A 25,610-nucleotide genomic window follows, 5' to 3' on the forward strand; every position below is an offset into this window, starting at 1 on the left:
TATGGAGCGACGAAACAAAAATAAATTTGTTTGGAAACGACTGCCAAAGAAATGTACGCCGACCAAAAGGAAAAGAATTCCACGTTAAATTTACAAAAAAGACGGTAAAACATGGCGGGGGAAACATAATGGTTTGGGGTTGCTTTTCATGGAATGGTGTTGGTCCGATATTCCGAATAGAAGATACCATGAATGCTAGTAGGTGTAGAGACATATTGGAAAACGTAATGCTTCCATATGCATCGGAAAATATGCCATTAATATGGACATTCCAGCAGGACAACGACCCAAAACATAGTTCAAGATTAGTTAAAAACTGGTTCTTGGAGAATAACGTACCTGTTTTAAGCTGGCCCAGCCAATCCCCTGATTTAAACCCAATAGAAAACTTGTGGAGTGAATTAAAGATAAGGCTTTCGAAGGAAGTTTTCAAAAATAAAGACGATTTATGGGAGAAAACGCAAAAAATATGGTACGAGATTCCATTGGAGAAGTGTCAGAACTTGATATCCAGTATGCCCAGAAGAGTGGAGAAAGTTTTACAAAACAAAGGTGGATATACTGGATACTAGCTTTACTTTAATAATAAACTAATTTGTTTAAGATAAAATTTATTAGCTTTTGTTTAATAAGAATTTTTAAAAATGTATCTATTATTATGAGCACCAAATTTTTCGAAATTTAAGAAATTTAATTTACTTTATAATATTTATTATTAATTATGAAATATTTTGTTTTTGTTTTTTACTCTCCTTTTAACTATAAATAAAAATCGACTGAATTTTTTTTATAATTTTACAATATACCATTATTTTTTTTCGTTTTTAGAAAATAAATTTTGGTGTATCTATTATTTTGAGCAGATGTGTATTTAAAGATTCATGGAAATATTTTCGGTTTCGAAAATAAAGTTTCGTTAAGTCTTTTAATTGGCCAAAAAATTTATACTTCTTTAGAATTGAAAAGCATCGTATGTGATGTTATAAATCGTACCATGTTATATGGTTAATAAAAGCTACTAACTATATATAAAAACTACAATTAAATTTTTTTTTTAAATTAATTTTTAAATTAACAGCATTTTAAACCATGTTTAACTAACAAGTAAATAACTAGCTCTAAGTAAAATTAAAAAAAAACTTTAAAATCCATTTATCTATAGAAAATATTACAAAAATTAATAAATTTTCTTATCTCAACATAAGTATACAGATGTAAAACAAAAACCACTACAATTCCCTATTCCAAACAGAACGAGAACTAAACTCGTAAAAGAAAATCCTATTAAAATTGTGTGTACCCACAACCACAAAGTAAATTACTGATAAGAATAATAATTATAATAATTTCAACCTTGACACCAACAATCAGGCGATAAAAATAAAGTAAATGGTACATTAACATTATTTACAGAACATTTTGAATATAAATTATTGAACAAATGCCGGTCAAAGACTTATTGGACAAACAAAACAAAAATATATTCAAGGAAAACACAAAATTATAAAAGCAAAAAAAAATACAAGGTGCAGCAAATAGTATTTAAATAAAGATGGGCATATGAAATATTTTTAGTATGGAATTTGTAATATTTGAAAAGTTCAAAATACTTCTTGCCATTTTAAATACAGAATGGATGTTCAGGTCTTAATAGAATATCAACAAAGAATAATACATATATGAACAAAAGAACGTTATACCGACCAAACGATCGATCTCGTCGACTTGCAGACGTGAGAGCCTGCTTTGGCCAGTTCATCCGCGATACTATTGCCGAGTACAACAGAGAGTCCTGGCATCCGGAATAACTCCAGGTTAGAATCTCTCTCCATCACGTTAACTCCCTGTCCGTACAAATATTTATCATAACAATTAATGACGTTTGTTGTCAAGACAAAGTTGTCTGAGCAAAAGCACTAACAATTTTGTCATAACGAAGCAATAATACTAATAAATGGACCCTGATAATTTTTTATCTTGATAACCATTTTGACGTTTATCATGATAAAAATTTATCAGGTATAGACAGGGGGTAAAAGGCACTCGGCATTCATGCACCAATCTGGATGTCGAATAGACATTAGAGAGGGATTTAATAGAAATAAAAAATTTTAAATATTTTTCTCTATTTTTTACATTTTTTTATACCCTTCAGCTTCGTGAGAAGGGTATATATAAGTTTGTCATTCCGTTTGTAATTTCTACATTTTTCATTTCCGACCCTATAAAGTATATATATTCTGGATCCTTATAGATAGCGGAGTCGATTAAGCCATGTCCGTCTGTCTGTCTGTCTGTCTGTCTGTCCGTCTGTCTGTCTGTCTGTCTGTCTGTCTGTCTGTTGAAATCAGTTTTCTGAAGACCCCAGATATCTTCGGGATCCAAATCTTCAATAATTCTGTCAGACATGCTTTCGAGAATTTTGCTATTTAAAATCAGCAAAATCGGTCCACAAATGGCTGAGATATGTGTAAAAAACCAAGACAACCTCGATTTTTTACCTATTTTTTTACCTATATCTGGATTACTAAGACATTAATATAGACAATATGGATATCTAATAATAGATATTTCAAAGACATTTGCAACGACGTATATAAGACCATAGTAAGTTGGACCCACAATGGGTCAAAATCGGGAAAAAAATTTTAACCCGAATTTTTTTTTTTAAAAAAAAAAAATTTAAAAAACAAAAAAAAAAATTTTAAAATTTAAAAAAAAAAAAAATTTTAAATTTAAAAAAAAAAAAAATTTTAAATTTAAAAAAATTAAAATAACAATCGAAAATTTTTTTTTTCCAAAAAATTAAAAAACTGAAAAAAAAACTAAATTTTGTTTACCTAAAAATATTTAAAATTTTGAAGTATAATTTGGTGAAGGGTATATAAGATTCGGCACAGCCGAATATAGCACTCTTACTTGTTTATATTTATTTTTACCTTATTTTTCTGCCTATAGGCTGATAGTTTTAGGATATTTTGCGAATTTTTAACAAATTTATTTTGCTGTCCCTTTTTTATCTAAAAATAATGCCTTTACGGATATTTGTCACGGGGAGTTACCCCCTGTCTATACCTGATACATTTGTATCATGATAAACGTCAAAATGGTTGCCAAGATAAAAAATTATCAGGTATAGTCACCATTTATTAGTATTATTGCTTCGTTATGACAAAATTGTTAGTGCTTTTGCTCAGGGAATTTTGTCTTGACAACAAACATCATTAATTGTTATGATAAATATTTGTCAAGTATAGACAGGGGCTTAATAAATAAAAGGTTTGACGTAAAGCAGTGATGCCAAATATGCGTACAAATAAATGTAAATGAGTACGAATTGTTTATGTTATAAGAAAATTACAGAACATTTGCAATTTACTAAAAAGATGTTTAAAGCAACAACTTTGCAAACCAAGTCATTGAACCAACCACCAATTTGTGTGCAATAAAATTTTATTTATCCATTTAAACAAATATTTGTACGAATCTAGTAAGTGAGTGCAGTCTTATTTCCTTTCTTATTTTTTTTTTTATTGCTGTTGTTTAACAACAACAATAACAAATATATGTGCTAAATATTCAGAACAATTGATAAAGTAAAAGTTGAAAATTATTAAAAAGAAAACAACAACAAGTTTGCTTTTTGTTATTGTTATTTTGTCTTGTTAAATGAAAAACTCAAGTCGTCATATTTGTTATTTTTATGGTATTTGTTTTGATTATAAACACCGAGATCAGGAAATAATCATGAATCATCCTACATAACATCACCTCACCTTCATATGTATAAACATAAATTAGTGCGTGTTAAATTTAATTGGGTTTTTTATTTGCCTTGCATATTTAATAACTAAATTGGCGTTTTTACAATATTAGAAAAATAAAATGACTTAGGGAAATTTTCTACAACAAGTTTGGACACAAACCCCTACCCTATGTCTATACTTGATAAATTTTTGTCATGATAAACGTCAAAATGGTTGTCAAGATAAAATATTATCAGGTATAGTCTCCATTTATTAGTATTATTGCATCCTTATGACAAAATTGTTACTGCTTTTGCCCGGACAACTTTGTCTTGACAAAAATTGTTACGATAAATATTTGTCAAGTATAGACAGGGGGTTAATAGCATAAGTAGAACTTATGTATCCACCTATTCTGTGATTCTAAAGTACTTCTATTCAGTTTTCTAGAAACTAGTTATAATTTGTTTTTTTAGGTCACAAATTAGTTCCGGAACAATTTCATTGGACCCGCTTTTAAAAGCTTTTCTGGTAAATATAGTATATCAAAACCTATTCTGTAATAAAATCAAAGAAACTATAAAAGAACTTTAATGCCATCTCGAAACCAGTTTCAAATGGGAAAATTTCTTACACAAACCTCTGATGGAGAAAGTAGTTCTAGAACAGATCTGAAGAAAAGATTTCAACTCATTCACAGATTAAAAATTTCAAGGCTAAACATTGATTAGAAACAGGTGCCAGAGGGGCTCTTAAACGTTTTTCAATCGTAATTGATCTTAAGGGGAAAATTTCAAATACTATAACTACTACTTAATACATTATTTCCTTTGAAAATCTCACTTACCTCCATTACTAAATTAACACAATCCTGTGATTCTTTACAATCCAATAGAGCCACCACATTCTCATGATGCAGCTCTGTTAGTTCTTTCAGTATCTTAATTTCTTTGCCCAGTAAATTTTGTGTTTTTATCAAACCTTTTTTGGTGATACATTTTATGGCAACCGGAAAATGTCTCTGTAAGGGAAAAGATAAATAAATTGAAATTAATAAAAATGTTTAATATAATGAAAGAAATTTTATAAAGTTTAACTTAAAAGAATGTTATGATACATTTTATAAACATTTAACTAGAGTTTAAATATTGCTAATAATAATAATTACACTCCTACTATATTCTATATTCAAACCTAATCCTATGTCTATACCTGATAAATTTTTACTTTGATAAACGTCAAAATGGTTGTCAATATAAAAAATTATCAGGTAGTCTTCATTTATTAGTATTATTGCTTCGTTATGACAAAATTATTAGTAATTTTGATCAGACAACTTTGTCTTGACAACAAACGTCATTAATTGTTTTGATAAATGTTTGTCAAGTGTAGACAGGGGGTTAACTAGAGTTTAATTATTACTAATAATAAAAATTACACTCCTACTATATTCTGTATTCAAACCTAATCCTATGTCTATACCTGATACATTTTTGCCATGATAAACGTCAAAATGGTTATCAAGATAAAAAATTATCAGGTATAGTCCTCATTTACTAGTATTATTGTTAGTAACTTTGCTCAGACAAATTTGTTTTAACAACAAACGTCATTAATTGTGTTGTTAAATGTTTGTCAAGTGTAGACAGGGGTAACTGGGACTCTATATATATTTTTGTTATGATAAATTTCAAATGCTTATCAAGAACAAATTTTTTGTCACGATAAACTTGAAAATAGTTGTCAAGAGAAAAAAATATCAGATTAGTCTTAGTGTTAGCTTCGTTACCCCTAATCTATACTTGACAAATATTTATCATAGCAGTTAATGACGTTTGTTGTCAAAACAAAGTTGTCTGAGCTGAAGTAATAAATGGATAATTTTTTTCTCTTGACAATCATTTTAAATTTTTGTCATGGCAAAAATGTATCAGGTATAGACATAGGATTATGATAAAATGATTAATGCTTCAGCTCAGACTACTTTGTCTTGACAGCAAACCACAGGGGGTTATGATATGGAGGGTTATTTTCGCCATTACCATATATAATATTGATAAATTTTTGCCATGATAAACATAAAAAAGTCTATACTGGATAAATTTTTGTCATGATAAACTTCATTACAGAATTAATTCCACTTGCCATCGGAATGGAAATCGGCGACAGAGGGTATTTGTTTAAATGCAAATGAACTAATTTCTGGCATTTAAAAACACTCCCTTTTTTCTCTTCCTCTAAACCTTCTTTATAAATACTTAATTACAATGTTTGACTTTAACCCATCTTCAGACTTGTCATAATTACTCAAACAGCCAGCCATTTTGAACACCTTAAAAGTAATTGTTTAAAGTTCTTTTCTAGCCATTCATTATAATGACTGCTTATATAAATATAATTATTTTAAAACAATTCTTTTAGATTAGAATTCTATGGCACACATTTCCAAACTCATATCATTTCATATGAATTAATTTCATTATATTTTTTGCAGTGTTTGTGGGTCAAGTGTAAAAAAAAATGAAATTAAATTATTGTGAATAGCATGTCTAACAGTATATTAAGATTTGAATGTATTAAATACAATATATATATGATTATTTTTTTATTTATTTGATTACTAATGAAATTACTAGAATAATAATCAATTAAATGTTTATATTAAATTAAAAACAATAACATGAATTAAATTATATACTAGAAATTGTTAAATGGAATTCAACACGTTGCAAATTGAATTATTGTTTGTTATTTAAATGAATTTTAGATATTAAAACAGTTAATAGTTAAGACTGGTTGCATTAGTAAAAAAACTTTAGAATACAATGGAAACTTTTTTCGAAATTACAGTTTTTAAAAACATGAACACATCAAAATATTTGTCGCAGACCCACATTAGTATATATATTCTGGGTCCTCATAAGACTCTAAGACGATCTAGCTATGTCCGTACATCTGTCTGACTGTTGAAAACACGATAGGGCCAAAACAAAAGGAGCTAGCTGGTTCATTTCCACAAATACTCTCTGTTTATAAGGTTAGTTTGGTATTGGGCAATATCGGTTCGTGATTTTACTTATCCCCCATACAAATGTCTTCCGGAATAATGTTTGAGCGGCCATAAATATGTTTATTATGCGGTAATCCTGACAAAATTTTGCACAAATTACCCCCTGTCTATACCTGACAAATTTTTTTATCATGATAAACGTCAAAATGGTTGCCAAGATAAAAATTTATTATTATTGCCTCGTTATGACAAAATTGTTAGTGCTTTTGTATAGACAACTTTGTCTTGACAACTAACGTCATTAATTATTATGACAAATATTTGTTAAATATAGACAGGGGGTTAGTTCCGTAGTGATATTTTAGCGATAGTGGTAATTTCAAATATTTCGCTAAAGGAATGAATAATTTAGCCACCCTAGCTAAAATATAATTTCAAAACTATAATCATTTGCTACGATGTGAAAAGAACTATTGCTACTCTTCTATAGGAGTCATATATCACTCTTAAACATATTTATATGAAGCACGTGTTTACGAAGGATTTTTTTTTTCAAAAAATATTATTTATTACTATAAAACTGCCACAGACAAGCAATATCTCTCTGCCGAGATTTTATCACAATTTTTAAGTTAAAAATAACTTCCACTTTATAGTGTGCAATTTGTAAGAGATTTATTTATTTATAAGTATAAATAAACACATATGTATTTAGGAAAACATGTGTAAATTTCCATTAAATTGTCTGGCTGGTATTTTTCACTATAAGTAAAAATACTTAAAATAAACATACTTCTTTAAAAAGACAAGTTATAACAGAAAACATATGTTTCCTCTTGCAAAATGTTAGAGGGAAAACAATCTAAAGTCTTGAATATAATGTAAACATGTCACTGCAGTGTAAGTGCACACATGAGGAACATATTTTTGAAAGAAATTTATGATAAAAAAATAAAAACCAAATAGAATCTTTATACCCACCATTAATTGGGGACCTTGTATGGGGGCTTGAATCAGTTATGGTCCGAAGTGTACATAATTGGATAAAGTGACGATGGACGGACTTAGCTAGATCGTCTTAGAATCGTATGAGGACTCTGAATATATTTATTTTTTTATTCTACGACCAATATTTCCATATGTTACAAACGGAATGATAAAATCAATATACCCCCCATCTTTTTAAATAATGGGTATAAAAAGACACCTATTCAAAAATTACTACAATAACCAAAGTTTAAGTAACCATAACAATGTTTTAAGTAATTCATACTTAGCTAAATAATACTCGGTATTTTCCACATCACTAATTTACATACAATACAATTTTACTAGAATGAATATGTACTCAATTTTTCTTTATTTATTATTTCAATTTCTTTGTAATTCATGCATAATGTTTCCACGTGTTTTGTGAGACAACAAAAAAGAAACAAGGAAAAAACACAATTTTGCGTTTTAAAAATATCATTACCACATGTATGTATGTAAGTATTTATTTATTTAGTTTATAAATACATACTTCAAATTCAATGTGTTTCAATTTCAAAACTATTGCATATGTATGTCTACCATGCATTGTACAAAGTGATGCGTAAATGTTCCTACAAAAATGCAAACTATATAACTTAAATATGATCATATTCAGCCCAATTATGAATAAAAATTCCCCGGGAGTTTTTTCCCATTTCTCATTTTTATAACCTTCACCTTCGTGAGAAGGGTATATATAAGTTTGTCATTCCATTTGTAATTTCCACAATATAATTTTCCGACCCTATAAAGTATATATATATTCTTGATCCTTATAGATAGCGGAGTCGTTTAAGCCATGTACGTCTGTCTGTCTGTTGAAATCAATTTTCTGAAGACCCCAGATATCTTCGAGATCCAAATCTTCAATAATTCTGTCAGACATGCTTTCGAGAAGTTTCCTATTTAAAATCAGCAAAATCGGAGAAAAAAACCAGGACAACCTCGATTTTTCACCCATTTTTGACCTATATCTAGATTACTAAGTCATTAATATAGACAATATGGATATCTAATAATAGATATTTCAAAGACCTTTGCAACGACGTATATAAGACCATAGTAAGTTGGACCTACAATGGGCCGAAATCGAAAAAATTATTTTTTAACCCCAAGTTTTTTTGTCACCAAAAAAAATTTTTTTTTTAAAATTAAAAAATTTAAATTTAAAAAAAAAAAAATTTAAATTTTAAAAAAAAAAAATTTTAAATTTAAAAAAAATTAAATTAAAAAAAAATTTAATAAAAATTCGAAAAAAAAAATTTTAAAAAAATATTAAAAAAACGACTTTGGAAAAAAAATTGTTGTTTACCTAAAAATATTTAAAATTTGTATTTTGAAATATAATTTGGTTAAGGGTTTATAAGATTCGGCACAGCCGAATATAGCTCTCTTACTTGTTCCTATTAAAATTCAATGGGAAAAAACTACCGGCGAATTTTTTATTCATAATTAGGCTGACTATATTTTTTATAAAATGTCAATAACTTGTAAGGATTTATCCTCCCTAGTAACAAATGCTTTTTCGTCACTATAACATTTCAAAACATCATATTCCGAATTTTTCTGTTAAATTCATAGATCTGCTAGTGGATTTACATATTACATGACGCCATCCTCATATACCTAGAGAAGACTCAGTTGAACTATAAAAGTTGAACAGAGAACACTTGGCACTATCAGATAGTGGAAAATAACTAAGTATAATTCTGTAGGGTTATTATGTAATTCGATTCGAATGAAAACATTTTCGAAATACAATGTATAAATCATATAAATTCCAGCGAATGTCTTTTCGAAATGAGTTACAAAATAACTTCGCTGAATAAGAGATTGTCCTGGAACTTGAACGTCAAAGACCATGGAGTCACTGTTTGGCTATTTGAGACGGTTATTTAACCTATAGCTATTCATGATCGCATTATCTGGTGGCATGAAGTGGATGGGGGCAGAAATCGCTCTCCTTTCGAAAGGGGCTTGAGATCAATGACACTCTCTTCTTGCTTAGTTGGTTGCCAGTGACCATCAGAGCTAAATGGCAGATGGAATTAAGGGAGATGGATGAATTTCGTGTAATTATCTATAAACAACACGAATATCAACGAAGTAAATAACAATTATTCCTGACCACCGACCAGTCATTGATCTTATATGTAACCAACAAGATGTCATTACATAAGACGGTCAATAAGTCCGCGACTTTTTGAATTTCCCGGCTTTTAACTGAAAAGGCAACACTGCTCCTGTCAACAGGCATCTGTCAGTTGACAGCTGTCAATTTGAACAAGCTGGGTCGTTTAGTTTGTATTTGACAGCCATTGATAGCAGACTGCCTTGTGACTTGAGGAGAAATAGGAAAAATGTGAATTTCGTCTGCTCATTAACTATTATTTTTTGCGGAAAAAAACCATCACTCAAATAAAGGCTAAGCTTGATAAATACTATGGGAACTTTGCACCATCAATTTCAATGGTTAAAAAGTGGTTTACTGAATTTCGTTGTGGCCGTACAATTACTTAATATGCCGAATGTTGTGGACGTTCAGTTGAGATATCTTCACCCGAAACAATTGAAAAAAAATCACGAGAGATTGTGAAAGCCATAGGCATCTCACATGGCTCAATGGATTAATTTTTGAATAATCACTTGGGTATGAGAAACCTTTCCGCAAGATAGCAGTTTCCATGGCAAAAAACCATGAATTAGGCAACGAAATGCTCCATCTTCCACCCTATTCTCCGGGTTAAGACCCGAATGACTATTTCTTGTTTCCAAACCAGTAGAAATTTTTCGGCGGAAAGAGATTTGACTCCAACATGAAAAAATCTTACAAAAATACCTATTAGGCGGTATGGCCTTATTATTTTAAGATATTTGACTTTTATTGACTGATGTTTTCCTTTTATTTGCAACTGTGAAAACAAACAACACTGGATCGATGAGTGTTCTAGATTTATAGTTATTTTTTAATATCTCAAAGGTAAATGTTTGAACCAAAGAATCTTTTTTAATGTTTGAGTATTCCTTAAAGAATGAGGAGCCTATTTTTTAATAACCAATTAAAATTTTTGGTTAAGTTAGTACTAAAAAAATTCCCGGTAATTAACAGATATTTAAAATAATTCCTGGAAATGGAAAAAGTTCGGGAAATTATGAACCCTATCGTGAAATCATTTACAAATTAAGAAACGTCACCTTTGATGAATTTAAAGCTTACAAAGACTTACTCTGTATGTGCTTACTTCCCTAACATTTATATTGATTTTGTGTGAACTATTCATATTCTCCCTGTCTACACAAACAGAGAGCATAGAGATGCGGGTTTAGTATTATCAGGTACTCACTGACAAGTTCTTTTATGCAACTGTTGTAAAGATTTTTATACACATTGAAGAACATGATACTAATTTTATTTTAAAATATTTTTATTTAGAATTAAATGCATATAGAAATATTTTCTAAATTTGTTTTACTATTTACGTTATAACAACTGTCATAATGCATTTTTATGACAAAAACCTTAAGTCTAGTAAGTTCAAAATCCAGCTGAGTTTAAACAAGGCGAATTTTTATACCAGGTGGTGGCAGTGACATATTCAGGCAAACAATGAGACAATTGTTAAGGAATTCGCTCGTATTTTTCTGAATTCGCCATTGCCACCACCTGGTATATAAATTCGCCTTGAATTTAAGTCTCTCACTTTTTTATAAAATAATCAAAAAAATAATCTTTAGTTAATTAAACTGTAAACAAATTAAATTTGTTAACTTTTTTCTTCTTGTATGCTTAAAATAAAACCTAACAAAATGGAAAGTATTTTTAATTATTGTATTATGTATTTATAAACATTTATCAGCATAAATTATAGATTTTAATATTGCAAATGTATAAATACAACTGTCATTCTTATCTTCTGGTACTTTTTGTTTGTGTTTGTTGTTGTTTTCTCTCAAACAGAGTTCGATTACACTTTCATCATTTAGTTATAATTTATTTTTTTGTTTTGCTGTTTTGTAATAAAAAAATATTAAAATGATAACAATATTTTATTAAACAGAAGCATGTAGACAAAATAAATTGATAAAAAAAAAAAAATAACAAATCTAGGGAAAATATTATTAGTCAATGTCTAATAATCTGACACGAGTGGGCCGTATATATTTACAATGTTGCACTTTTTTTAAACAAATAGATGATACAAAGGCAGCATGTTAAAGGCAAAAATTATGCAATTGAGTAGATATAGCAAGCACCCTTTTGGATTGAATATTTTTAAATTTTTTGTAAACAGTTCCGAATTTTTTTCCTTTAGAAAAAGGGCTTTCTATCAATTTTTTAAGAGCGATAATCTGACGAAAAGAAGTTAAATAATGATTTGTCACAAAAATCGCAGTCGTACCAATTCTAGGATCTTTCAAAAAGAACGTTTGTGATGTTTCCAGTTATCAAACTTTGGCATTTTGTACCAATTAAAATTTCAGTCGTACCAAAGCATGTTTGTTGAGAAAATGTACTATATCTATTGTTTTTTGTTAGAGTAATATCGCACGAGGAAAAATATTACGCAAATAACTTTAATACTTTTAAAAGCTCATTCACAATAATTTATCACAAAAGTCATGACAAATCTAAACTACCGCCCCCTTCTTATAGATCCTAGTTGTGCAGTCGTAGCAATCCCCACAAATTACGCATTTGTTAGTTGGTTGTTTGTTTGTTGATAGTCTAATATATTTTGCATAGTGTAAGTTTTCAGACAAACGTGTAGACAGACAGGTAGAAATCGTAATCAAATTGTGCACTAACAAAATGTTAGTGTGAAAAGAATAAACAAATAGAGACTGAAAAGTTTTTACAAACTGGTAGAAATTTAATAAATAAGAAAAAATAATAAAAACATTACGATAGAGTACAGGTATGACTGAAGATCACGTCAGTTAGAATAAGATATCGAAATTTAGGCCCTAATTTTGTAAATCACGTCACCAAAGTGATATTTATATGGAAAACAAAATTTAAAAAATTTTAAAAATTTGTTTTTATTTTATATACAAAATTTTCAAATTATGAAAGGCAAACCAACGCTTGAATTTTGGTGCGTTTGTTCTGTTAAGAATTTGTATATAAAACAAAAACAAATTTTTAAAATTTTTGAAATTTTGTTTTTGCTTTCCATATAAATATCACTTTGTGACGTGATTTACAAAATTAGGGCCTTAAAGCCATGATTTGGCCACTAATGTTGAGTCTAAGTATGGAATCATATCGATTTTGGATAATATATTGTAATACAGGCGCGGAGCAACCACTTGGGGGACGAAATAAATTAAAATTTATTTTACATTTTCCTTTTTTTCAATTTTAATTAAATCTTTTCGGTGTTGGGGGGGGTGAAATACAAAGAAACAACAGAAAAATTTGTGTATAACACTTTTTCTATAGAAAACTTAGTGTAAACACTTTTTTCTACAGAAAAATTTATGTATAACACATTTCTACAGATAAATTTTGTGTATTACACTTTTATCTACAGTAAAAATTTATGTATAACAGTTTTTTCTACAGAAAAATGTCTGTATAACAGTATTTTCTATAGAAAAATTTCTATATAAGACTTTTTCCATAGAAAAATTTGTGTAAAACAGTTTTTTCTATGGAAAAATTTGTGTATATCAGATTTTCCAAAGAACAATTAGTGTAAAACACTTTTTTCTACAGAAAAATATGTGTATAACAGTGTTTTCTAGAGAAAAATTTGTGTATAACAGTTTTTTCTAGAGAAAAATTTGTGTATAACAATTTTTTCTATAGAAAAATTTGTGCATAACAGTTTTTTCTATAGAAAAATTTGTGTATAACAGTTTTTTCTATAGAAAAATTTGTGCATAACAGTTTTTTCTACAGAAAAATTTGTGCATAACAGTTTTTTCTACAGAAAAATTTGTGCATAACAGTTTTTTCTATAGAAAAATTTGTGTATAACAGTTTTTTCTATAGAAAAATTTGTGTATAACATTTTTTTCTATAGAAAAATATGTGTATAACAGTTTTTTCTATAGAAAAATATGTGTATAACAGTTTTTTCTATAGAAAAATATGTGTATAACAGTTTTTTCTATAGAAAAATATGTGTATAACAGTTTTTTCTATACAAAAATATGTGTATAACAGTTTTTTCTATAGAAAAATATGTGTATAACAGTTTTTTCTATAGAAAAATATATGTATAACAGTTTTTTCTATAGAAAAATATGTGTATAACAGTTTTTTCTATAGAAAAATATGTGTATAACGGTTTTTTCTATAGAAAATGTTTTGTATAACAGTTTTTTCTACGGAGAAATTTTTGTAAAACACTTTGTCTAAGGAAAAATTAATGTAAGACACTTTTTTCTATACAAAAATTTGTGTATAACAGTTTATCCTATAGAAAAATTAGTGTAGAACACTTTTTCTATAGAAAAATTTATATAAAACACTTTACTATTAGATAATTTTTTTTGTATAACACTATTTTCAAGAGAAAATTTTTGTATAACGCATTTCTACAGATACATTTTTTGTATAACACTTTTGTCTACAGCTAAAATTTATGTATAAAAGTTTTTTCTACAGAAAAGTGTTTTTATAACAGTATTTTCTATAGAAAAATGTCTGTATAACTCTTTTTCTATAGGAAAATTTTTGTAAAAAAACTTTTTCCTATAGAAAAATTTGTGTAAAAGTTTTTTTTTATAGGAAAATTTGTGTATATCAGATTTTCCAAAGAAAAATTAGTGTAAAACACTTTTTTCTACAGAAAAATATGTGTATAAGACTTTTTCTATAGAAAAATTTGTGTAAAACAGTTTTTTCTATAGGAAAATTTGTGTATAACAGTTTTTTCTATAGAAAAATGTTTGTATGACAGTTTTTTTCTACAGAAAATTTAGTAAAAAATTTAATTTAAAACACTTTTTTAAGGAAAAATTAATGTAAGATACTTTTTTCTGTAGAAAAATTTGTGTATAATAGTTTTTTCTATAGAAACATTTTTGTATAACAGTTTTATCTATAGAAAAATTAGTGTTAAACACATATTCCTACAGAAAACAGTTTTTTTTAGTGTAAAACACTTTTTCTAAAAAAAATTTAATTGAAGACACTTTTTTCTACAGAAAAATTTGTGTATAACAGTTTTTCACATAGAAATGTTGTTAGTTATGTCGTCGATGTTCACATCTGATGAGCATTAGTGACAGTACTCGTCATTGTGGAACGACTATTTATTCAAGATGTCATTTATCAGCGTAGAGTGATCAACAGTGCCAAAATCATTGGATTAATCCAAAGCAGCAACAATATTGTACTGCCAGCAACAGACGTCCCTGTGTAACAAAGATAAACAGGGATGTCATTAATAAAACTTTGCGAGTAAAGATAACGTTTCAAATCTTTCAATTGGAACTTGTGACTAACCTATCAAAACCGAAATATAAATCAATTTTATATACCTTAAAATTCGTTATAACCACACCTCACTGTTTTTATACAACCTAGTAGATAAACTAATATAAAAATATTATTATTATTATTTTGCAACTTACATAGAAATACAAACATATTATTGTTATTATTCCACTTTTTTTTTTTTGCTTACTGTTGTTTTGATTACAATAATTAAAACCCAACAACAACAACACAATTGCGAACAAAGAAGTTGCAAACATTTAATAACAACAAAACAAAAAAAATAACAACTTTTCACTCTTTTAGCTCCGCATCCATACAGAGAATGAAATAAAAACAAACGTTATGATATCATGGATGGATGTGGTGTTATTGTTGAAGTTGTATTTGGTTGAAAAAACTCATTAAATTGTATGTACTACGACTATGAGTTATTGTATATTTATTCTCCGCACCAGATATAAGCTATTCAATAAGCTCTTCTATCTTGCCTGATATTTAACAGAACTCTTTGTGCAAGAAATAATGTACTTATTTTAAACATTATTGCATGCTGAAACGACATGACTGACAGTTGTAAGAATACATATGTGTAAGACAGACAAAGGTACAAAATTAGATCATAGTATGACATGCGATCCTATTTTCATTAATTATAAACAATACATATATTTTGTAATCATTTCACGTAGCAAAATCTTGATAATTATAAGAATTTGACCTATAAAAAAAGCTAAATCTTCAAGTGATTGTAAGATGTCACAAACACTGAGAAAGATTGTTTGCAATTCTCTTTCTTCTAGGGTTGTCAAATTGTCAAGATTTTATTTTAAACGTTGGAGTTGAGAGAGATAAATACTACTTTTTTCGAAGAAATTATAAGAACCCGGAAGTTTTACAAAAAGATACTAAGGCAAACACAAAGACGAATTATTGACGTTTTCACGACAGTTGGATCTTCGTTTCGGAACGTTTGGAGTACCATTCACTTCTTAAATAATTCCCATGTTGGGAAATAGATGGATAGAGAAAGATTATGCATAGGAGCCTCACAAGGTGAAGGCGGAAAATTCAAAATATGACAATATAAATAACGAAGAAATTCAATTTAAACCATAAAGGTGTCGAAAGGGAACTGGGCTTCTATATAGATAAATACTTATCGTCTACCAAATCATAATACTGTTTTTCAGACTGATGGTGTTTTCTTTTCTGGCATAAATGATGCATTTATTCTGCCTTTTACCCTTCTTTGTGTTCTTTTCTGAAAAAAATGTAGTTTGGTCGTGTTCTTTTCTAATAATGTTACCCTAAAACCCTGAATATATGCAACATGTTTCACCCTCAATTTTATCAAAAGGTTAGAAATGCACCACTTTTTATGTAAGCAAAAAGTATAGTTTTTAATATTTAGAAGCTATATAAAAGAAAATTGCATAAATGGTAATGATTTGTTCTATTGTGATCGTTAAAAATGCACACAATATATAGGCAACATTTTGTGTCAGAAAAGAAAACACCATGAGATTATAGTGATTATAGAGGGCATTAAATGGCTGAAAAGGATTGATAACAATGTTAAATACGTTTTGCAATGTAAGAATTAAATAAACTCACATAAAGATCCCAAGTATTCATGGCATTGTCGGAAATAAGAACCATCAATCTAGAAAATACATAATCATTGCCAAGGTTTAAGGATGAACTAAAGGAGTGGGCTATAAGGAATATGTCAGAGACTGACGGAACTCCACAGTCGACAGAACGACCAATATCCTTTGGGGGAAACCAAAACCTAAAGAGAACAAATGTAATTTAGAACTTGAATAGTCCAATACTAGAGAAGACTAGTTAATGTGTTAACTGGACACACAGAGTTGAAGGCATATTTGACTTAAATTGGTCTAACTGACGAAAAACTGAGAACGGTCGGCCACATGTTGCAATAAATACCTGTTAAAAACTATTTAGAATGAAGTGGTTGAGAAGTTTCGCCTCCCCCGCATTATAGTTCAGATCTTGCCCAGTCCGACTACTATTTGTTTCGATTGATGCAGAACGCTCTCTCTCGCATACACTTCACTTTGGAACAGAGTAATAGATATTGGCTTGATTCGTTCTTGGCGAATCAAAATATTTTAAAAAATCTCACATTTTTAAGTTGAACGCCCAATAGAACAACAACAAACCCTTCAAAGCCTTCTCTCATATACATATGGCTGATCCGATTGCCGATTAGAACACCATAGAAATAAAATGTGTACAACATTTAACCCAAATACTGGTCCCTGATGATCTAGTTACAGATGAAGATTCGGTACAGATTGAAAATTACGGAAAAGGACCTACGATATCAGCGAATGCTTTCAGGACCGTATTTATGTTCTTCACCTTGTTGTTGATGTAGATGGTAAGGGAGTTTTGTTACGTCGGACTACGAAATCGAGATGTCGAGAATATTCCAATCTTTCTTCGTCCAAGAGCTGAAGAGTGAAACAGCTGATTTGGATGTTGATATCGTAAATTTGGGTTCCTTCTGAAAGTCCGTAATGGTGGGCAGATAGAAATGTTGGAAAATGTTGTCGATGTTCATATCCGATGAGAATATGGTGCAATCATCACAATACGACACCATTGAGACGTCTAGTAAGATACATATTGAAGAACATTTGGTGACAGTACTCGTCATTGTGGCACGACTATTTACTCCAGATGTCATTTATCAGCGTAGAGTGATCAACAGTGCCAAAAGCTTTGGATTAATCCAAAGCAACAGTGGTTGTGCTGTGCGTTGCTTTGAAGTCATGTTTGTATGTAGGGATTACAAAACCTTTGCAACGGATGACAAAAGGGATAATACAAATAAGAATGAAACTGGCAACAGATATCTGGAATCACCAATTGGGGAACCCTGAGTCCTAGGAGTTGTGTAAGATATTCCAAACTAACTGCAACAAGTTTCTTGGGAATCAACATAGAGATGCCATCAGAAACATTTTTCTGGATTTGGGGTGGTGGATATTTTTTTCTACTTCACTGGCAGTGAAGGAATATGGCGTAGATTCTTGGTTCTTGCATACAAATGCTATATTGGTCCGGTTCTGCATGGTTCAAAATCAAAGCTCTGTTTGAAAACACGTTGCGCTTTTTTGGAATAGAACTAAATATTTGTTTCAAATTTAAAACCATTTTGGTACAAAACAAATGTCAAAATTGTAATTTACAAACATGAGCTTATAGGGCTCACAAAGTCTTGGGATTCTCTACTGTGGCCTGTATAGAAATTTGGTTTAAAATAAGTGTTGTTGTTGTTGTAGCAGCGTATAGAATTTTACATTTATACAGGGGGTTCTACATTTAGATCAATTCCAAGGAATTGTGCTACTTCGACTGGATGGGTCCATAAATCCACTGGACGTAGTGAAGTAGGGCTGGCTGGACAGTTGAATATGACTGCGAGACCAAAAGGCATTAAGCCTGTTGCTCCATCCTGATCTTAGATGTGCCAGAACGACGCATGCTTTACGCTGCAGAATCTTCTCGGGTCTGCCGAGAATTGGTCGTGATGTTTGGACGTAATTTAAAGGCAGATTGTGTCAAAAGTGACACCCAAGATTTTAGATTCACTGACGGAATTTGTACGTTAGCTAAGTTGAGTTTTACCTCCTTCGTCCAGGTGGTGAAGAGTGTTGCCGATGACTTCGTTAGTGTTAACTGCAGGTTACGTGCAGTGAAGAAATAGTGGATTTCGTTGAGATAACCATTTACCATACCACAAAGATCATCAATGTTGGGACTTCTAAGGGACTCCTTGTTTAACTCTATGGAGTTTTCGACATTTGTCCCTAAACTCAGCTCAGTGAACCATTCAGACAGTTCACTATCCGTCCTGGAAGAGTGCGGCGTGACTGACAGTGTCGAAGGCCTTCGACAGGCCAAGCGCCACTAGGATAGTCCGTTCACAAGGCCTCTGCAGATTAAAACAAAGATCCGAGTGACTATGGCGGATAATGCTGTGGTGTTGCTGAGCATCTTACGGAATCCATGCTGGTGTCGATCAGCTGGGGTAGGAGAAGAGCTTCGAGTCAGGAAATGTCTAGCAATTTCTCTAGAACAGTCGTTGCAATCATTGTTGTAATCGAAAAAGTTATCGTATTTGATATCATTGAATCTTTAATGGAAGGGCTGTCGCATTAAATCTTTAAGGGAAGTTTTTTAGCAATGTTCCATAAGTTCGTTAGTATTGATTCGAGTTAAAGCTTCTATGTTATTAGCAGCTTCAATAAAATTTCCATTAATACAATAAATAAGAACTGTTGTATGAAGTGTATAATGGTTACACTGTACAGTATATAATGACAGCTCACTATGTACTATATTAACTACGAGGAGAACATATTATTACTTTGAAAACAAGTTTTTTTTAAAGAAATTTTTTACACACTTTAAACCAGCTGATTTCAACTTTTGTTTCTTTTGCTCGTTTGTATTTACAGGTATTTTAGCACATAAAACTGGATTTTCTTGTAAATTATTGGCCATAATTTCATCACACAACGCACACCACCAGCAACCAAACACACGTCTCTGTTGTCAAAGATCAGTTATAAATAATGAATAATTAATAGCTATTAAGGACGGACGGAACATTTAGTAATGGCCACAAGACATATGCGTGTTTTAGATTAAATAAAAACTGGCAAATAATAAATAAAAACAAGTTACACAAAAGTAAAAGAAACTATCACAAAGAAACAGCTGATGAATGGATGAACTTGAAGAAGCTATATAAGAAAAGAAAACAATAAAAAAAAAATAAACAAGATACTTTAAGAGGAAAACTAAACAAAACATTTTTCGACAAAACAAAACTAAATGAAATCTTTTACAAACAGCTGATGAAATATTAACAGAAATTTAATAACAAACAAAACAATACTTTATAAAAGTAAATGCAGGTACGAGTATGTTTGTATTTTCTAAAAGTTTATTTTAACCATTAAATATGTGTTTACTCTCCTGTTCTCTAAAGAGAACACTCTTTCATTTTAATTTGCTTATATGTAAAAAAAATATATATAATTGAGGTCATTTGTAAAGGAAGTTTTTTTTTGTATGCTAGTATGAGTTTTTTAATGATAAAATAAACAATAATTTTTATATGAATTTCAAATTAAATACATGAAGAAATATTTTTGTATAATATGTAAGCATACGTCAAAATGTACCTGACATCACCTGAACAGTATTAGATGTTTATTTATTTTTGACAGTTCATTGCTTGTAGTATTTTCAAGAACTTTTTATTAATTAAAGAGCAAAAGAAAACTAATAATTTTTAAGAATAATTTTAAGAGCAATTGTAAAATCAAATGAAAACTATGAAAAAATTGTTTTAGTGTTAACAAAATTAAAATAAATTTGGTTGAAAGAAAAATTATTAAAAGAAAGTTATTAAAATATACAGCCCAATTATGAATAAAAATTCCCCGGGAGTTTTTTCCCTTTTCCCATTTTTCCTATTCAAATTCAATGGGAAAAAAACTCCTGGGGAACAAACTCCCGCGGAATTTTTTATTCATAATTGGGCTGATAGTATTTTTTTAGCGTTATTATTGATTCAACCCACCTGTTAAGCAAATAGCCAATGTATCCCTTATAGACAGCTATTGTCACAAAATGTCTGACCACTTGGCTGACTCCAACTTATACATATTGGGACATTTGACGCGTAGTGCAGAGTGAAGTCAATTGGTTACTTTATACATCCTATGCAAACTAGCGCAAAGACAATTGTCACTTAAGTGTCTCTAAGTAATCTAGAGAGTAGTCACTTTAAACGTTTATTTTGTACTGCACTTTTTTGTGCAGTATTTTATACAAATTGTGTTAATATAATTCTCATACAGTTTATTTTTTGTTTCTTATGTATACTAACATCCCATGTAACCTAGCGTGAAGTGAATTGTCTCTTTAGTATCTTTAACCTAGAGTGTAGTCTCTTAAAATTATTATTTTGTACTGAATTTATTTTATTCACCAGTAGAAATCAATTGGAGAGTTGTCGGAGGTTTGTTTGTTTACAATAAATCGGTTATTGGACTGTCTAAGAGATGTCTTTTTAACTGACTATTTGAGGTCAATTAGCACCCGTACATGTTAAAATAACAGCGTTCTTGAACATGTAAGAAAACTGAATCTATGTAGCCGGGATGTGAATCCAATACACTGAATACTTTGGACCAGCTATCAGACATTGTAATCTAAAAGGGCCAATATATAACATAAATAACTAGTCAAGTACCTATTTATGAATTGTGTGCCATATGCGGGAAGTTGTGCTTTAATTCTTTAATATGAAAAAGTGCCGCAAAAATCACCGATTGCTCAACAAAGCTTATGGTGAATGTGTTCCATCGTTTTCAACGTGCGAGAGATGTTTTGTACGGTTTGAAAGTGGTGATTTTGAAACGGAAAATACGAGGAGAGCATACAGAGGTATGTGCAGGATCCATTGGATCGTAGCTCGTATATGACAGCTTTGAACGACATTCATAGAGACGCCATCAATTCCGCGGTAGCAGGATACCGTATGAATGTCGTACTTGCCGATAGCAGACGCCGAGAAGATTCTGTCGCGGAAAACAAGAGTCGTTCTGGCACAACTAAGATCAGGATGGAGCAACAGGCTTAATGCCTTCTGGTCCCGCATATACCGTGCCGTCCTCAACTTATGCCCAGCATGTGGTCAGGGTCCTCATGATACCCTCCACATTTTCAACTGTCCAGCCAGCTCTACTTCACTACGTCCAGTAGATTTATGGACCCATCCAGCTGAAGTAGCACAATTTCTTGGACTTGATATTGCAGAACCCCCGGATTAAATATTGTAAAATTGTTCAAGCTGCTACAACAACACGGAAGACAAAAAAGTTTGAAGACAAGAGCTTGCCAAATCATTGGGTGCTACTCAAACAGCAAACTTTAAAATGTTTGTGAGCAGCTGGATTGAAAAGCAGGAAAATTGGGTACCATACGAAATGAAGCCGAGAAAGATGATTTTGTATAAAAGAAAATCATTTTTGCAAAGAATACTTTCTTGTGATGTAAAATGGATCCATTACGATAAGCCGAAGTGTAAGAGATCGTATGTGAAGTCCAGCCAACCAGCCGAATCGACACCAAAGCCAATTACCCATTATGGGAGCAAAAGGGTCCTATCTATTATGATCTGCTGAAATCTGACCAGGATCATCACAGAGAACCTATACCGAATGCAATTGATTCGTTTGAATCGAGCATTGACCGAAAAATGCCCAGAATAAACGGCCAGACATAAAACCATAATATTCCATCGTGACAACACTCATGACAATATCTTTTTCGCCTCACCCGCCTTATAGTCCAGACCTTGCCCCGCCCGACCACTATTTGTTCGATGAAAAACGCTCTCTCTGGGATACGCTTCACTTTGGAACAAAGTAGCCGATATTGGCTTGATTGGTTCTTGGCCTCAAAAGATGAGCAGATCTTTTCAATCGGAATCCATATGTTGACAGAAAGATGGGAAAAGGTCATTGCTAACAATGATTTTAAAAAGTCCCGCATTTTTAAGTTATACATCCAAAAGTTCTCCAAGTGTTAGGGCAAATGGTCCTGGTTATATTATGGATATAATCGAATCATTCGATTGGCAACAAATCACAATAAATCTGCGCAGAAATACAGAAATTTTAAAACAAAAATTCCCGGAAATTCAATCACTTCATTTATTCTTATGTTGAAATTTTTGTTTTAACTATTATAGCTGTATTTTTAAATACATATTATGGCAACACTGCCCCTCTTACAAAACATATCGTTGCAAGTTTTAAGAGAAAAACTATTCTCTTTCTTGATAAAAGAAATGTGGTTCATTGACTTATCTTATGACTAAACTTAAAGAAAATGAGTTAAACATTCCAAATGTAATTTGAACTTTAAATGAACTTTTATGTAATTAATTAGAATGTTATTTGCTATTTAGAAATGTTTTTTTACAGTGAAAAGCAATTAATGAAGGATTTTTTTATTATTTATAAAATAATTTTACAAAGAAACCATACAGATGTTTAAAATATTTTTTTTTATAAATTTGTAATAAATTATTTGATGCTTTAAACATATTCTACTGTTTATTTTCTGTAAGATAGTGAAATTAAATATTGAGTTATTTGAGGTAAAAATAGCTAGAGGGATCTCATCTCATAGTCCAATGGTATGCAATTTAGAGGACCTACTGAAACAACAGGTGAACTTTATTCTGTGGAGGTATATAAGCCAACAATCTAAATAGATATTGAGTGCAGTCCTTACTTTCTTGGCCAAAGAGGTGAAAAGGCTACCATGGATTTCTTAATTACAATAGAATTCTAAATAGTGAAAAATATCTTCTTTCACCCAATTTCTATACGGTACATTGGTACTTACACCTCACAATTTAATTAAAAACCAGTTTTTCTTTCATACTTTGCATTTCATTAATAAAATCTATTAAATTCTCATGAAATAAGAGAAATATAAAATAGTAATTTATTTAACAGTTTAAAAATAAATCGAAATTAACATATTAGTTTTAAATAGGGGGAAAAATGAAAAATAAAACAATAAACAAGATTTAAATAAAAACAAAATAGAAAAACAGTTCACATGCTTAAAACGAAAAAAAAACAATTTAATCGAATATTCTACTACATATTTATAATCAATTAAATGGGTTTCACAATCAAGTTTATAAAATTAACATAAGTTTTGTATAACTATGTATAAGAATAGTTACAATGTAAAAAGTTCCTTTTGAACTCTAGAATACTATAATATAGTAATATGAAATATTATTTAAAAAAGAACAACAATCGAATTTTGGCCGTTGCAAGTTCTATCACATAATTCAATTGAAATTACCGAATGAATATAAATTGTATAGATATGAATCAGCTTTTTTCAGAAATATGGCAATAGAAAACAAACAAAAGAAAATGTCAAAATGGTTGTGAATTGGAGAGTGGAACAAATAACACTGAGTGTAATTTTTTAAGTCATGGAAATATAACCATATACGAACAATAGTACATGATAAAAGACCAAAAAAAAAGACCCGTGTGTCTCAGTTTTGTCCAAAGTCATGCACTTTTTTTATGGACCCCCACAGATTTGGAGTTTTGTCCAAAGTCATGCACTTTTTTTATGGACCCCCACAGATTTGGGGTCTTCAAGATCAAAATCGCAAAAAACTTTAAAAAATTCGAAATAAATTTTTTTAAACTGCCTAAAAGTATGCTTTAGTTTATAATAATTTAATAGTTTATGACCCAAAACACTTAATTCCTTTAGTTTTTCCTTACTAACTTATATTGACCTACCTAAACGGTATTAAGAATCATTCCTAGGAACTTCATATGTTCTAGAAACTTGTTTATTGAGATCTTAGATACATTTTTGTAGTTGATTGTTTCCTTGAATTTTGAACTGTTTTCTAAACAGAAGAAAAAAGGTTAAAAATAATAGAATTTTTTAAAGTTTTTTGCGATTTTGATCTTGAAGATGAAGGTTTTTTTGATTTTAAATGTTCACAATTTTTGTTCTTTATGACATGGTGAATGTGTTCCATGGTGGTTTGTGCGGTTCAGAACTGGTGATTTTGACACAGAAGACAAAGATCGCCCAGGCCTGCAAAAAAGTTTGAAGACCAAGAATTGTAGGCATTACTCCATGAAGATTGTTGTCAAACTCAATAAAATTTTTGGAGCTACTCAAGCAGCAATTTCAAAATGTTTGCGAGCTGCAGGGAAATTTGGCTACCATACGAATTGAAGCTGAGAGACCTTGAAAGACGATTTTACATGTGCGAAATTCTGCTTGAATGCTGCAGAAGAAAATGATTTTTGCAAAGAATCATTACTTGCGATGAAAAATAGATCCATTACGATAACCCGAAGAGTAAGAGATCGTATGTGAAGCCCGGCCAACCAGCCGAATCGACACAAAAGCCATATATCCATGGCGTTGAGGTAATGCTCTGTATTTGGTGGCAGCAATCTATCTAATCTGACCAGACCATCACAGGGAATCTGCAACGTACGAAAAAACGTCCAGAATATGCGGCCAAACATGAAACTTTAATATTACACCACCACAACGATCGGCCACATATTACAATTCCTGTTAAAACAATTTAGAACGTTGGTGGCCAAACACTACCCCGGGGTAGTTATGTTATTCTCACTAATACATACGCAATACGAATGCTCTCAGTAAAAACACAAAGTAAACTCAAAACAAAAACAATTTCATAAAATTTTTTCAGTGCAAAGTACACGCATTCCATTTGTGT

The 25,610-nt window shown here is 30.4% G+C and overlaps 1 protein-coding gene across 1 annotated transcript in view; it reads right to left on the reverse strand.

The window, feature by feature from the left end:
* Atg1 (serine/threonine-protein kinase unc-51-like protein Atg1) overlaps positions 1 to 25,610 on the reverse strand; it is a 69,345-nt gene that overhangs the window by 38,671 nt on the left and 5,064 nt on the right. The window contains exon 2 of the mRNA XM_065503110.1: positions 4,594 to 4,767. Within this exon, the coding sequence (XP_065359182.1) occupies positions 4,594 to 4,767 (174 nt within the window). The remainder of the gene's footprint in view (positions 1 to 4,593; positions 4,768 to 25,610) is intronic.

The sequence above is a fragment of the Calliphora vicina genome, chromosome 3 (genome assembly GCF_958450345.1).
Source record: "Calliphora vicina chromosome 3, idCalVici1.1, whole genome shotgun sequence".
Taxonomy (NCBI): Eukaryota; Metazoa; Arthropoda; class Insecta; order Diptera; family Calliphoridae; genus Calliphora; species Calliphora vicina.